Here is a 13,772-nt window from a genome sequence, read left to right as displayed (position 1 = left end):
CTCAATAAATAAATAAAGAGAGAGAGAGAGAGAGAGAGAAAGGAGAGGAGAGGAGAGGGGAGGGGAGGGGAGGGGAGGGGAAGGGAAGGGAAGGGAAGGGAAGGGAAGGGAAGGGAAGGGAAGGGAAGGGAAGGGAAGGGAAGGGAAGGGAAGGGAAGGGAAGGGAAGGGAGGGGAGTGGTCAAATCTGCCTCAATATCATCAGATACATAACCTTTGTTCCTGGTAACCTTGGCCCTGCTGGAAAGCTATCTCTCATTATTCTTCTAGGTTTGGTATTTGGTTTGCATTTACCTTCATATTTAAAAGATGTCAGTCTTGTCTTTGGGTGCTCTGTAGTCTTCTAGTCCTGGGGTTCTCCTGTTGGGAATTGGAAACCAGAAGTGTTAAGTCTTTGGTGAGCTGTGGGCGAGGTCTCCAGTGGGTGGGACTAATGTTTATGTGGTAAGAGGTCCAATTCATGGGGATCAGACGATATAGGGATTCTCGAGCAACCAGATGGGCATTGAGGCAACAGTCAAGAAATTTTTGCTTAAAATTATTTCTCCCAACTAGAGAGTGGCCTGTGAGAATGCAGCCCCAGAGAAAGTAGCCAAGAAATACTCAAGATTCAGTAGATGTAATCAGTGTAATTTGAAGGTTCACTCTCTAAAAGGAAAAGAATTTTCTTTGCTACCAGTGATTAAAAAACATCAAAGTCTGGGAGAGGATAGAAAGGAGAAAAACAGATAGTGGAGAGGTGGAAAATATTTCTTAGTGCAGAAGAGATGGGAAGGGTTATTTGCTCTGATACTGGGAAAGAAGACAGAATAGAAAATGCTGCCTAACTTTTAGTAGAGCTGGTCATCTTAGGGTGATAGATGAAACACAGACTGGGTAATCTGTGATGCTCAACACTTGCTGTCTTCAGATGGTATTTATGATTCATAGAAGAATGTTCTTTTTTTACTTAATTCCAGCTGATGCTCATTACATGTAGTACTTGTGTTCTATAAAGTCACCAGTGAATATTGAACCCTTGTTTCTAGGAGAGGTACAGGAGTAGGTTCCTGGGGGCCTCTGATCAATTTTCATCAGTTAATCAATGCATAGCCTTGTTTTATGTGTCTTTCCATTGAAAGACACCTTCTGTAATGTGTATCATTGATTTGTTAACATTGAGCAGCAACAGACAACAGCACTATAGCTATAAGCTTATCTAACAGGTATTTTCTCTGTGAGGTACGTGACAGCCTTCTTGCATTTAGGAACACTAGACAGCACTTCAGCACTACACTGGAGGACCACTTTATACAGTGAAATCAACAACAAAATGCAAAATATATGGCACTAAACACACTGTGAAAATGTCACTTGATTACAACGTGAGCTGAGACAAGAAGACAGGGCATCACCTTGTTTGACCTCAGCTGGGAGTGTGCATCAGGGGACTAAAATTTTTTGCCATGTAGTCAAATAACCTTGAAAGCACTTCCTAGTACTGATTTTGTGCTTACAGATATCATGTAGCAAATAATGATCAACTGTAATTAGATTATTTAGGAGAGAGTTAATACATTTACATGGCTCAGGAATCAAAATATTTAAAAGGTGTACAAAGTCTCCCTTATACCCCTGTCTCCTCTGTAGTCCCCAACCCCTAGGCCTGGTACCAGTCTGTGGCCTGTTAGGAACTGGGCTGAGCATCCCCACCTGAGCTCCACCTCCCCCCATGTACCCCCGTGGAAAAATTGTCTCCTATGAAACTGGTCTCTGTTGCCAAAAAGTTTGAGGACCACTGCTAGCTAACGTCCTCACAGGCAATCAGAGTTAGTAGCTTCTTGGGTGTCCTTGCTAAAGTGATTTAGACTTAAACGCGCAATAGAAAAACATACAGAGATAGCTCAGATATGTTGCTGTTGTGTTCCAGACCACAGTGATAAAGCAAATACAGCAATAAAGTGAACATTTTGCTTTCCTAGTGCATACAAAACTTGTTTACACTATGTTATATTCTATTATGTCTACAAAAAACATTCTAAATACTTCAATTAAAAATACTTCATTGCTAAAAAATGCTGACAGTCATCTGAGATTTCAGTGAGTCGTAATCCTTTTGCTGGTAGAGGGTCTTGCCTTAATGTTGATGGCTACTGACTGATCAGGGTGGTGGTTGCTAAAGATTGGGGTGGCTGCAGTAGTAAGATATCTTATTTCCTGCATCAGTTTATTCTTCCTTTCACAAAAGATTTCCCTGTAACACGTGATACTGTTTGGTAGCATTTTACCTACAGTAGCGCTTTCAAAATTGGAGTCTGTCCTCTCAAGCCCTGCTGTTGCTTCATCAACTAAGTGTATGGAATATTCTAAATCCTTTGTTGTCATTCAACAATGTTCACAGCATCTTCACCTAGAATAGATCCCATCTCAAGAAACCACTTTCTTTACTCATCTGTAAGAAGCAACTCTTTATCTGTTCAAGTTTGATCATGAGGTTGCAGCAATTCAGTCGCATCTTCAGACTCTACTTTCAATTCTAGTTCTCTTGCTGTTTCCACCAGATCTGCAAGTACAATAGTAGTAACATCAAAGATCACTAATCACAGCTCACCATAACAGATAAAATAGAAATGTTTGAAATATTGTGAGAATACCAAAACACTGACCTAGAGACATGAAGTGAGCACAGTATGTCGGAAAAATGGTGCCAGTAGACTTGCTCGATGCAGGGTTGCCACAAACCTTAAATTGTGTAAAAAAAGAAAAAAAAACGCAGTATCTGTGAAGCTCAGTAAAGAGATACACCAGTACCAGTTTCAGAGACAAGGATAATTAGATATCTAAACTGATGAAGCAACTGTTGAACCCATCAGGAGGGAGTTTGCAACGGTGCACAGAGCACTCTAACGTGTTGCGTCTGTTTGTTCCCTTACCAGGGGTCACTCCTGTAGATGGAGCTCCCCACAGACCCTACAGTGAGTGCTACCCTGTCCTGCTGGATGGTGTCATGGTTGGCTGGGTGGATAAGGAGCTGGCTCCAGGAGTTGCAGACTCTCTCCGTCATTTTAAGGTGATCTTAACTCTTTGTAAGTTGTCATTAACTTTAGGTTTTCAATCCTTTTCTAATTGATGGGGTTAGCCCCAGGGCCGTTCAGAGTGATCAAATGGTTGTGCGGTAGAAGCCACTTCCAAAATGTTGGCATATTCCCTCTGGTGAGAGTTTTGCCTTGTACTGATCTTATTGTTGGGGTCAGTGACTGATATTTGACCCATGTGTATTTGTTGGTAGTTTCATTGAGCCCCCAGTCTCCTTATCTAACAAATTTTAACTTTTTTTCCTTTGTTAATACTAGTGACATAAGGGATCTCAAAATAAGGACATTTCAATAATATTAAAGATCTATAAGACATGTCATACCCTATCGCCTTCTAGGTTTTGAAAATAACATTTTTTAAAAAAGGCAAGTAGAAGGACATTCCTTAAATAACTTATATTTGGAATTTTCTCTTAACAAAGAGTATTGGTTGGCTTAGATAATGGCCATTGGAAAAATTGTCCTTTAGCAACAGGATGAATTTGTGGTTCATATTCTGTTCTATTTTGTTGGGTTTTAGTTTTAAATTTTTTAAACTAAAATTTAGTTTTAGTTTTTCTTTTTTATATTCCAAGTTATCAAACAATACTTTTAGTTTTTATTTTTTAAATGTTTGTAGGACACTTGGGTTGTTTCCACTTTGGGGCTGTTGTGAATAATACTGCTGTGAACATGGGTGTATGAGTATCTGTTCAAGTCCCTGCTTTTATTTTAGTCCTTTTTGGTATGGACCTAGAAGTGGAATTGTTGGATTGTGTGGTAATTCTAGGTTTAATTGTTTGGCGTTTTGGGGGAAAATTGCAAGATTTTTTTCCTTTAATTGAGTGTATTCATTCATCTTCTAGTAATGATCATTCTCAGGTGATAGTGATAAATAATGAGTGTTTAAATTCCTAGAATAAATCCTACTTGGTCATGGTATGCTGCTTTCTTAATGTTTGAGAAATACCAATACTTTCTTAAATACTAATACTGTAAGATTTTTTAAATTGACATTCATAAATGTTTTATAAAAAAGAATTAGAAAGTTTTCATTTGTTTTCAGTGTTCTCAAACAGTTTGTGAAACATTGGGTTATCTAGTCTGCTGTGAAACCATCTGGCTCTTGTGCTTCCTTGGCAGGGTAGTTTCTTGATATCTTCATTTCTTATATAGAAATTAGAAATTGAAAATTAGTCTATTTTGATAACCTGCATTTTGTCCACTTCATCTTGGTTTCATGGAAAGTATGCAAAGTAGAAAGTATGGGCCAGGCATGGTGGCTCACGCCTGTAATCCTAGCATTCTGGGAGGCCAAGGCAGGCGGATTGCTCAAGGTCAGGAGTTCGAAACCAGCCTGAGCAAGACCCCATCTCCACTAAAAATAGAAAGAAATTAATTGACCAACTAAAAATATATATACAAAAAAATTAGCTGGGCATGGTAGCACATGCCTGTAGTCCCAGCTACTCGGGAGGCTGAGGCAGTAGAATTGCTTGAGTCCAGGAGATTGAGGTTGCTTTGAGCTAGGCTGATGCCACGGCACTCACTCTAGCCTGGGCAACAAAGTGAGACTCTGCCTCAAAAAAAAAAAAAGTAGAAAGTATGACTTAGAAAATTTTGTTTCAGTGGTTTTCCTCTTTTGTTTCTTGAAATATATTGTCCCTCCCTCCTACCCCCACTTTGATTACATTAAGTAGTGGGTATTGATTTTTAAGGACCAAGAATTTTGATTCATTAATTTGAACCTTTCTATACTCTGATTTCATTAATTTCAGATTGTTTAAAATAATTTGTTATGCTTTCTTTTGGTTTATTTTATTCTTTTTTTTAGCTTTTAAGTTAATTCGTTTAGTTTCATTCTCTTTCTTTCTTTTTTTGTTTATCATTATATGTGGGTATATGTGATGAGAACACTTAAGATCTACCCTCTTAGTAAATTTCAAGTATACAATATAATATAGTTAACTGTAGTCACAAAATGTACATTCAATTTCCACAACTTAATCCTCTTGTGTAACTGAAGCTTTGTACACTTTGATCTATATCACTCCATCTCCCCGTCTGCCCAATGTCCTTTCTTTTTTTTTTTCTTATTTCACACATCCTTTCATTTTTATTAATAATGGGTTTAGCTGTGAATCCCCATAAAACTTTGGGTACATGGATTTTGTCCTTTTTTCCCCCAAATTTCTGTAATTTCGGTTTGTATTTCTCCTTTTACCTAGCAGCTGTTTAATAGTTTTGGTATTTTTCCTTAATTTCACTTATTAAGTGAAAAGGAAGGGCCTTTTCACCTAATCATCTAAAAATAAAGCCAGTAATCAAATATATTTTAAACTCCAGAGGACAGAATTTCATTAGTGTGTCTATAGACACATTCTCAGTGAGCCTCATCCCCAGCCTCAGTTGTTAATGGTTTGCCTGCTGGCGGTGCTGAGCCCCTCCTCCCCCCTCCGAAGTAGGGCTTTGGTCATGACTGGGTGTGGGGGAGTGGCATTCCACGTGGGGTTGAGATTTGTGGGGACAGCCACACATCAGTTATTTTTATTGTATCTCTTTTTGTCAAAAACAGGTGTTGAGAGAAAAAAGAATTCCTCCCTGGATGGAGGTGGCCCTTGTCCCCATGACAGGAAAAGCAAGTCTGTATCCAGGATTGTTTCTTTTTACCACTCCTTGTAGACTGGTACGGCCTGTGCAGAACTTGGGATTAGGCAAAGAAGAACTAATTGGAACTATGGAACAGGTACGTAAGTGTGTGTGATGAGTGGGCATGTGTGCCTGTGTAACTTTCAGAGACTTAACTGTTCCTTTTAAAGGGATTATTATCATTTGTTACAGTAACAATTAGACATTTGAAAGAAAGTCACGCTTATTTTCTGCCACCTCTGTGACCAGCGCAAAGCAGTTTCCATGGCTTATCTTGCTGCATGGAGCCTGAGAGAGGACTGGTAGTCACATGAGCTGCCTGCCCAGCTCCCAGAACTCCTTTGCACCCGGCTCTGCCCTAGCCCGTGAGATGGAAACAATTCTATTAGACTCACTGTCAGTCTTTGCCTATATCTTTGCAGTTGCAAAATTGTGGGCTTTATGCCACTTAAAAGATTGTTCTTTCTTCCTATTCCCTTTCATAGTTGAACTGGGGCAGATATAGAGTGAAATACATAAGGCAGGTGCTATTTCTAACTAGAAGCTTCCCTGTGCTTCCCAGTGGATCCCTTCAGCATTCCTGATGCTGGGTGGGGAAGGTTTTCTTTCAGGTCTTTGAGTACTGAACTCTGAGAAACAGAGTTGATATGTGAGCAGTCACGGTTATTGTGAGCCTTGAACTTGCTCTTTTCCAGATCTTCATGAACGTCGCCATCTTTGAGGATGAGGTGATTGCTGGAGTCACCACACACCAGGAGCTCTTCCCTCACAGCCTGCTGAGTGTGATCGCCAACTTCATCCCTTTCTCTGATCACAACCAGAGTCCACGGAACATGTACCAGTGCCAGATGGGTGAGGTGGAGGGAGTATGGGGCAGTAGTAACACTTACAGAATAAAAGCACTTGTAACTTTTTAAAGTAATTTCAAACTCAGAGAAAAGTATTAAGAATTATAAAATGTCCATTGGTTTAGGTTGTCTTAGATCTGGTGATTCGGCTTTTGAAGAATAGAAGCCATTATTGTCATTTAATTATCACTTTCAGTGTTCTTTATTCCTGCCTAAAAATTCAGGTTTTCATCACATATAATTTCCCTTTGGTCTGAAAGATTTCCTTTAACATTTTTTATAGTGCAAGTTGCTGGCCACAAATTCTCTTGGTTTTCATTTATCTGACAAATGTCTTTATTTTGCTTCTCTTGAAGGAAATTTTCAATGGACATACAGTTCTGAGTTGACAGTTATTGTTCTTTGACCACTTAAAAGCTCTTACAGTCTCTTCTTGGGTGTGTCATATAGATATTATTGTTTTCCTGAATATAATGTGTTTTTCCTGTATCCTTAAGATTTTCTCTTTATATTTGGTTTTTAGCAGATTGACTATGATATGCCTAGATAGAATTTTTTGTGTTTGTCCTGCTTGGAGTTTTTTTTTTTTTTTTAAATTTAGCCAGATTTGTAAAGTTTTCTGTCATTATTTCTACAAATATTGCTCCTTCCCTAGTCTGTCTGTCCTCCTCTTTTGAGATTTCAGCTGTCATGTCTGTTAAAAGCCTTTTGGTTATTGTCCCATAAGCCACTGAGTTTCTGTTCTTTTTTTTATGTCCTTTTTTTCTTTCTTTTCTTCAGATTGGATCATTTTTATTGATCTATCATCACATTCACTTCTCACTCTGTCATCTACTAAATTTTCTTTTACACTCATACATCGTTTAACAACAGGTATACATTCCGAGAATGAGTCCTTAGGCAATTTTGTCATCATGTGAGCATCATAGAGTACACTTCTATAAGCCTAGATGTCATAACCTACTGTACATCTAGTCTATAAATCTGTAGAGCATATTGCTATACTGAATACTGTAGGCGATTATAACACAGTGGCAAGGATTTGTTTATCTAAACATAGGAAAGGTACAGTAAAAATGTTGTATTCTTACGGGACCACCATCATAGATGCAGTCCACTGTTGACTAAAACATCATCATGTGGCACATGAGTATTTTTCAGTCTAGAATTCCCACTTGTTTCTTTTTTATAGTTTCCCTTTTCTCTGAGATTTCTTATCTTCATTGTGGACATATTTTTCTTTACATTTTTGAGCATGGTTTATATAATAGGTGTTTCAAAATCATTGCTAATTCCAACATTTGGGTCATCTCAGGATCAGTTTCCATTGATTATATTTTTTTCTTGAGTATGAGTCATGTTTTATTCCTTCTTTGTATATCCATTGATATTGGATTGTATTGTGAACATGGTAAATAATGTTTTAAAAACTGGGTCTGTTATAGTTGATTTTTTGTTTTGTTTTGTGGTGTTTGGCCTGCAAATCCATTTTAGTTTTTTTCTTCATGTGTCTTTCCTTACTATACTGTTCATCACCATGGCTCATTGCATGTCACCAAAAACTCTCCAGGGGACGAGGACTGGTTTTTTAGTTTTAATGGTAGTTACTTAAGTGAACACAGCAGTTGAAATGCATTGTCTCAGCCTGAGATAGGTTGTTTGGATCTTTCTCATGTGTGCATTGTTCAGGACTCCACCAATATGCAGAATTTAAGGATCTCCCTTTGTGGTTCTCTGACTTCTGAAATATGCCCCTTTACTTTCTAGTTGCTGTCATGCTCTGAACTCTATTCCTTGGTTCTTCAAACCAGTATCTAAGTTGTAGCCATCACATTGACTGGGCCATTAGGCTAAAAAAGAAAAACATTAACAATGTAAAAACTGGAAAATCACCTAGTACAGTTACTTTTGTTCAGGTGAAAATTACTCTCAGTCTCTGACTGCTTTGGTTATTTCCAGCTATGTGTAGTTGTTTTGGTTTTATTCTGGATCTTTTACTCAAGTGTTGAGGGGGATCTTGTTTAAGAGTAGCCCTTTCTTAGTGGAAGATGTAAACCTCCCTATATTTTTGAAAGATTTCACTTATATGTGTATTTTAGTTTTTTAAGTCATTTTGTTCAGAAATGATTCTCTGTACCATGAGGCAGTATAAGGAAGAGTCTCACCCTCTGCCCCTCTACCCAGTATTAACAAATATTCCATTTTCTTCTGTGTGTGTGTGTGTGTGTGTGTGTAAGAAAGTAATCTCATTAGATAATAATCACTGCTCCCATTCACCCTGAAGTAGCAATAGCCTGTAGTGTGTGCACATACTTATTCTTTTATTATATCTCACACATATCCATAAACTAAGTATAGAATTGTTTGAGATGTGTTGCAAATGCACATAAATAGTGCCATGTTGAATGTCATTGGGTGCTTTCTGTCCTACTCAGCATGGTTTTCGTGATCTGATTGTGTTGATACATGTTGGTGTACTTCATTTTCACATCCATGTGTGTTATTTATTCATTCCCCTATGGTGAATATGTAGTTGCCATTTTTAATTTTCACCTGTATAATCAAGGTGGGAAAAAAAAACAGAAAATGCTAAGATGTTATTTCCCTCTGTAGGTAAACAAACTATGGGCTTTCCACTTCTCACTTATCAAGATCGATCAGATAATAAATTGTATCGTCTTCAGACTCCGCAAAGCCCATTAGTGAGACCTTACATGTATGATTATTATGACATGGATAACTATCCAATTGGGACAAATGCCATCGTAGCTGTGATTTCTTACACTGGCTATGATATGGAAGATGCCATGGTAAGTTTTTCCAGGAGATGTAGTTCTAGTCTTTTTATGTTTTAACTTTTGTTTACTGCAAGATGACACAAGGAATATTTTTGTGTCCCCAAGTACCTAGTATTTGACATATGAGAGTTCTGGTAAATGTTTAGTTCCTGGTCTGAATTGAAAGTGGGCAAGCCTTGAGGAATATTTACTAAATATTCAGATATCAAACATTTGAGTGCGCACTATGAGTAAGTGTTGAATGAGTGTGGTCTTAAATATATCTTTTATATTTATATGTGATTAGGATTTAAGCCATTTAAATGTGTCTGGGTTTTTATAGTATCAGTAATTTGGAAAATGTAGGGAGAATTATAAAATCTAAGGCCAGTTGTCCTAAACCAAATATTATTATAGTCCTGCCCATTTTTATTGTGAAAATCCTAATTTGGCCTCAGTCTCTTAAATTAACAATTCTTGGACCTCACAGATTGTGAATAAGGCCTCTTGGGAGCGAGGCTTTGCCCATGGAAGTGTCTACAAGTCTGAGTTCATAGACCTCACTGAAAAAATTAAACAAGGAGATGATAATCTGGTGTTTGGAGTCAAACCTGGTGACCCACGGATTTTGCAGAAGTTAGATGATGATGGATTGCCGTTTATAGGAGCAAAACTGCAGTATGGAGATCCATATTACGGCTACCTAAACCTGAACACCGGGGAAAGCTTTGTGATGTACTACAAGTAAGTTTGTGTATCTGTGCTATTTCTTAAAGGCTATTTCTCAGTGGAATTGCTAGAGGTCAATGAAAGTTATCTTTTAGCAAGAAAATATTTGGAGAAAATATAAGTGATTATTTAGTTATTATCTTAGTCTGTTTGTCCTGCTATACTAATACCTGAGACTGGATCATTTACAAGGAACAGAAATTTATTTCTCAGAGTCCTGGAGGCTGGGAAGTCCATGATGAAGGTGCTGGCAGATTCAGTGTCTGGTAATGGCCCATTCCTCATAGATGGTGCTGTCTAGGTGTCTTCACATGGCAAGGCAGAAAGGGGCAAGCAACTTCTTGCACCTCCTTTATAAGGTCACTAATCCATTCATAAGGGCTCCATCCTCACGACTTATTCACCTCCTAAAGGCCCCACCTCTTAATACCACCACAATGGGGTTAGGTTTTGACATGAATTTTGGAGGGAACACAAACATTCAAACCATAGCAGTTATTGTCTCAGTCATAACTAAATTAGCATTGCTTAAATGAGACAAAAATTCCTGTCTGTTGTACTGCCTTTGTTTTTCTACTTTTCTTGTCAGTCCGTTACAATTTTTGAGAGTTATTGGTGACTTATTTTAAAACTGTATTATTCAAACTTTATCATTTCTCTCGTAAACATTGTTAGGAATGTTTTCTGGCCAGAATGTTGAGTTCATTATGCCTCTTACTAAAAATAAATTTTTATTGTAGCTTCTTTTTACAACAATAAAATTGATTTCAGTAGGTCTTCATAATAGTTTTTCAGCTGCCTTTATTGCTGATATTCTTTCAAATTAGCATAATTCTATAGTAAATATAATCAACAGCCCAATTCATAAATATTTTCAGGGATACCAACTTTATTTGTATTAAGAGAATAGAGGTAAGAATAAGTTGGGAATATCCTTTTATATCAACAAAACTCAAACATATTTAAGTTTAGACAAATAGTTTGACTTTTTATATGATTTATTTTTTCCTAGGAGTAAAGAAAATTGTGTTGTGGATAACATCAAAGTGTGTAGTAATGACACTGGGAGTGGAAAATTTAAGTGTATCTGTATCACAATGAGAGTCCCTCGGAACCCAACTATTGGGGATAAATTTGCCAGTCGTCATGGGCAAAAGGGCATTTTGAGCAGATTATGGCCAGTAGAAGACATGCCTTTTACTGAAAGTGGGATGGTCCCAGACATTCTGTTCAACCCTCACGGTTTTCCATCGCGCATGACCATCGGTATGTTAATTGAGAGTATGGCTGGGAAGTCTGCAGCTTTGCACGGTCTCTGCCATGATGCTACACCCTTCACCTTCTCAGAGAACTCAGCCTTAGAATACTTTGGTGAGATGTTAAAGGCTGCTGGCTACAACTTCTATGGCACTGAGAGGATGTATAGTGGCATCAGTGGGCTAGAGCTGGAAGCAGACATCTTCATAGGCGTCGTATATTATCAACGTCTACGCCACATGGTCTCAGACAAATTTCAAGTTAGGACAACTGGAGCGAGAGACAAAGTCACCAACCAGCCTATTGGAGGAAGAAATGTTCAGGGTGGAATCCGTTTTGGGGAGATGGAGCGAGATGCTCTTTTAGCTCACGGTACATCTTTCCTCCTTCATGACCGCCTCTTCAACTGCTCTGACCGATCGGTAGCCCATGTGTGTGTGAAGTGTGGCAGCTTACTCTCTCCACTGTTGGAGAAGCCACCCCCATCTTGGTCTGCCATGCGTAACAGAAAATACAACTGTACTTTGTGTAATCGCAGTGACACTGTTGATACTGTTTCTGTGCCTTATGTTTTCCGGTATTTTGTAGCTGAACTGGCAGCTATGAACATCAAAGTGAAACTGGATGTCATTTAACTTGGTGCTGGCCTTTTGAATTAGGAGATCGATCAGATTAAAAAATGATGTTACCACTACATTACTCTTGTGTTCTTTCAAGGGTGTTGGAATTCTCAACCAAGACTTGGGGATGGGCATGGTGACTGATGCCCATAATCCTATCGGTTTAGAAGGCCAAGTTGGGAGGATTGGTTGAGGCCAGAAGTTTGAGACCAGCCTCAGAAAGAGCAAGACCCCCATCTCCACAAACAAAAATAGAAAAATTAGCCAGGCTTGGTGGTGCACACCTGTAGTCCCAGCTACTCAGAAGGCTGAGGTGGGAGGATCACTTGAGCCCAGTAGTTTGAGGTTGCAGTGAGCTATGATGAGGCCACTGCACTCTAGCTGGGGCTCTATCTCAAAAAAAAGACTTGGCAACCAAGAATTCAAGGTTCTGAGTATCTCTCGTATACTAACTACTAATACTGTTTTTTGGTATATTTGTTTAAAAATTTCACATGTATCTTCTTAAAAAGTGAAATATTCGTACATAGAAAGGTAGAGGGTCCCTATACCCTGCTTCCCTATGAAATATTCATACATAGAAAGGTAGAGGGTCCCTTCCACCCAGAGGGTCCCTATACCCTCCTTTCAACAGGCAGTGACTATCACACACCTGGTAGTCTATCCATAACAGGGCAGTAAAATACAAATATAATTTAAGCCATGTATATCATTTTGTATTTTCTTATAGCCATGTTAAAGTAAAAAAATAAGGTAGATTTCAGGTCAATTCTGATCTTTAAAAAAACAAATATTTTTTAACAGCTTTATTTAAATGTAATTGTTATACAAAAAACTATACATATTTAATGTACATAATTTGATGGGTTTGAACATATGGACACAACTGTGATATCACCACATCAAGGTAATAAACATATTCATCATCTTTAAAAATGTCCTACCCCTTTGTTTTTGTTTTTTGGGGTGTGCGTGGTGAGAACACTTAACTTGAGATCTACTCAACAAATTTTTAAGTGTACAATACAATATTTTCAACTATAACCACCATGTTGTACAGCACATCTCTAGAACTTCATCTTACATCATTAAAACTTTATACCTGTTGAACAAAAACTCTATTTCCCTTCTTCCTGGGCCCTAGCAATCACCATTCTACTCTCTATTTCTATGTGTTTGACTAATATTATATAACTTGTAGTGGGATCATGTAATATTTTTCCTTCTCTGACTGGCTTATTTTACTTAGCATAATGTCTTCAAGATTCATCCATGTTGTAGCATATGGGAAAGTTTCCTCCTTTCTAAGGCTAATATTCCATTGGATGTATATACCACATCCATCAATGGACATTAAGGTTGTTTGCATATCTTAGAAATAATTTTAATAATATATTTATTTTAAAGTAATAAAGCAGAAATGTCATTTCAACATGTAATGAATATGAAAAATTTTAAATATAACTTATCTTTCTTTATAATAAATCTCAAATCCAGTGGGTCTTCTATTGAGTCTGTACTTAGCTTTTTTTGCATTATTTATATTGAGCTGCTCTCATGTTAGTTTGTAGAGTGCTGCTTATTCTTTTTTGCATACTGCCCCCTGTTGATGGATATTTGAGTCGTTCCATTCTTTGACCATTATAAATAGTGTTGGCAGTAAATAATCTTATATACACTTATATGAGAGGCTTTTTGATAATAAAAGCTTTCCTAAGATAATTTTTTCCTGAGTTTGGCTTTAGGTGGTCTACCTCTAATTATAAGGCAAATACGAATAGACAGAAAAATCTATTCATTCAAGATATATCCTGGCTTTGCTTCTTGAAACTGTAAGGAA

General features: G+C 37.8%; 1 protein-coding gene across 2 annotated transcripts in view; it reads left to right on the top strand.

The window, feature by feature from the left end:
* Positions 1-12,006, top strand: part of POLR1B (RNA polymerase I subunit B) — a 29,156-nt gene extending 17,150 nt beyond the window's left edge. For both annotated transcript variants that reach the window (XM_012742820.3, XM_012742821.3), the window contains exons 10-15: positions 2,915-3,048; positions 5,628-5,798; positions 6,397-6,553; positions 9,163-9,359; positions 9,817-10,070; positions 11,068-12,006. In XM_012742820.3, coding sequence (XP_012598274.1) covers positions 2,915-3,048; positions 5,628-5,798; positions 6,397-6,553; positions 9,163-9,359; positions 9,817-10,070; positions 11,068-11,947 — 1,793 coding nt within the window. In that variant the 3' untranslated portion in view covers positions 11,948-12,006. The remainder of the gene's footprint in view (positions 1-2,914; positions 3,049-5,627; positions 5,799-6,396; positions 6,554-9,162; positions 9,360-9,816; positions 10,071-11,067) is intronic.
* The last annotated feature ends 1,766 nt before the right edge of the window (positions 12,007-13,772 follow it).

This window comes from Microcebus murinus, chromosome 3 (genome assembly GCF_040939455.1).
Source record: "Microcebus murinus isolate Inina chromosome 3, M.murinus_Inina_mat1.0, whole genome shotgun sequence".
NCBI classification, from domain to species: domain Eukaryota; kingdom Metazoa; phylum Chordata; class Mammalia; order Primates; family Cheirogaleidae; genus Microcebus; species Microcebus murinus.
Note: the sequence above shows the minus strand (reverse complement) of the source record. Positions and strands in the feature narration are given on the sequence as shown.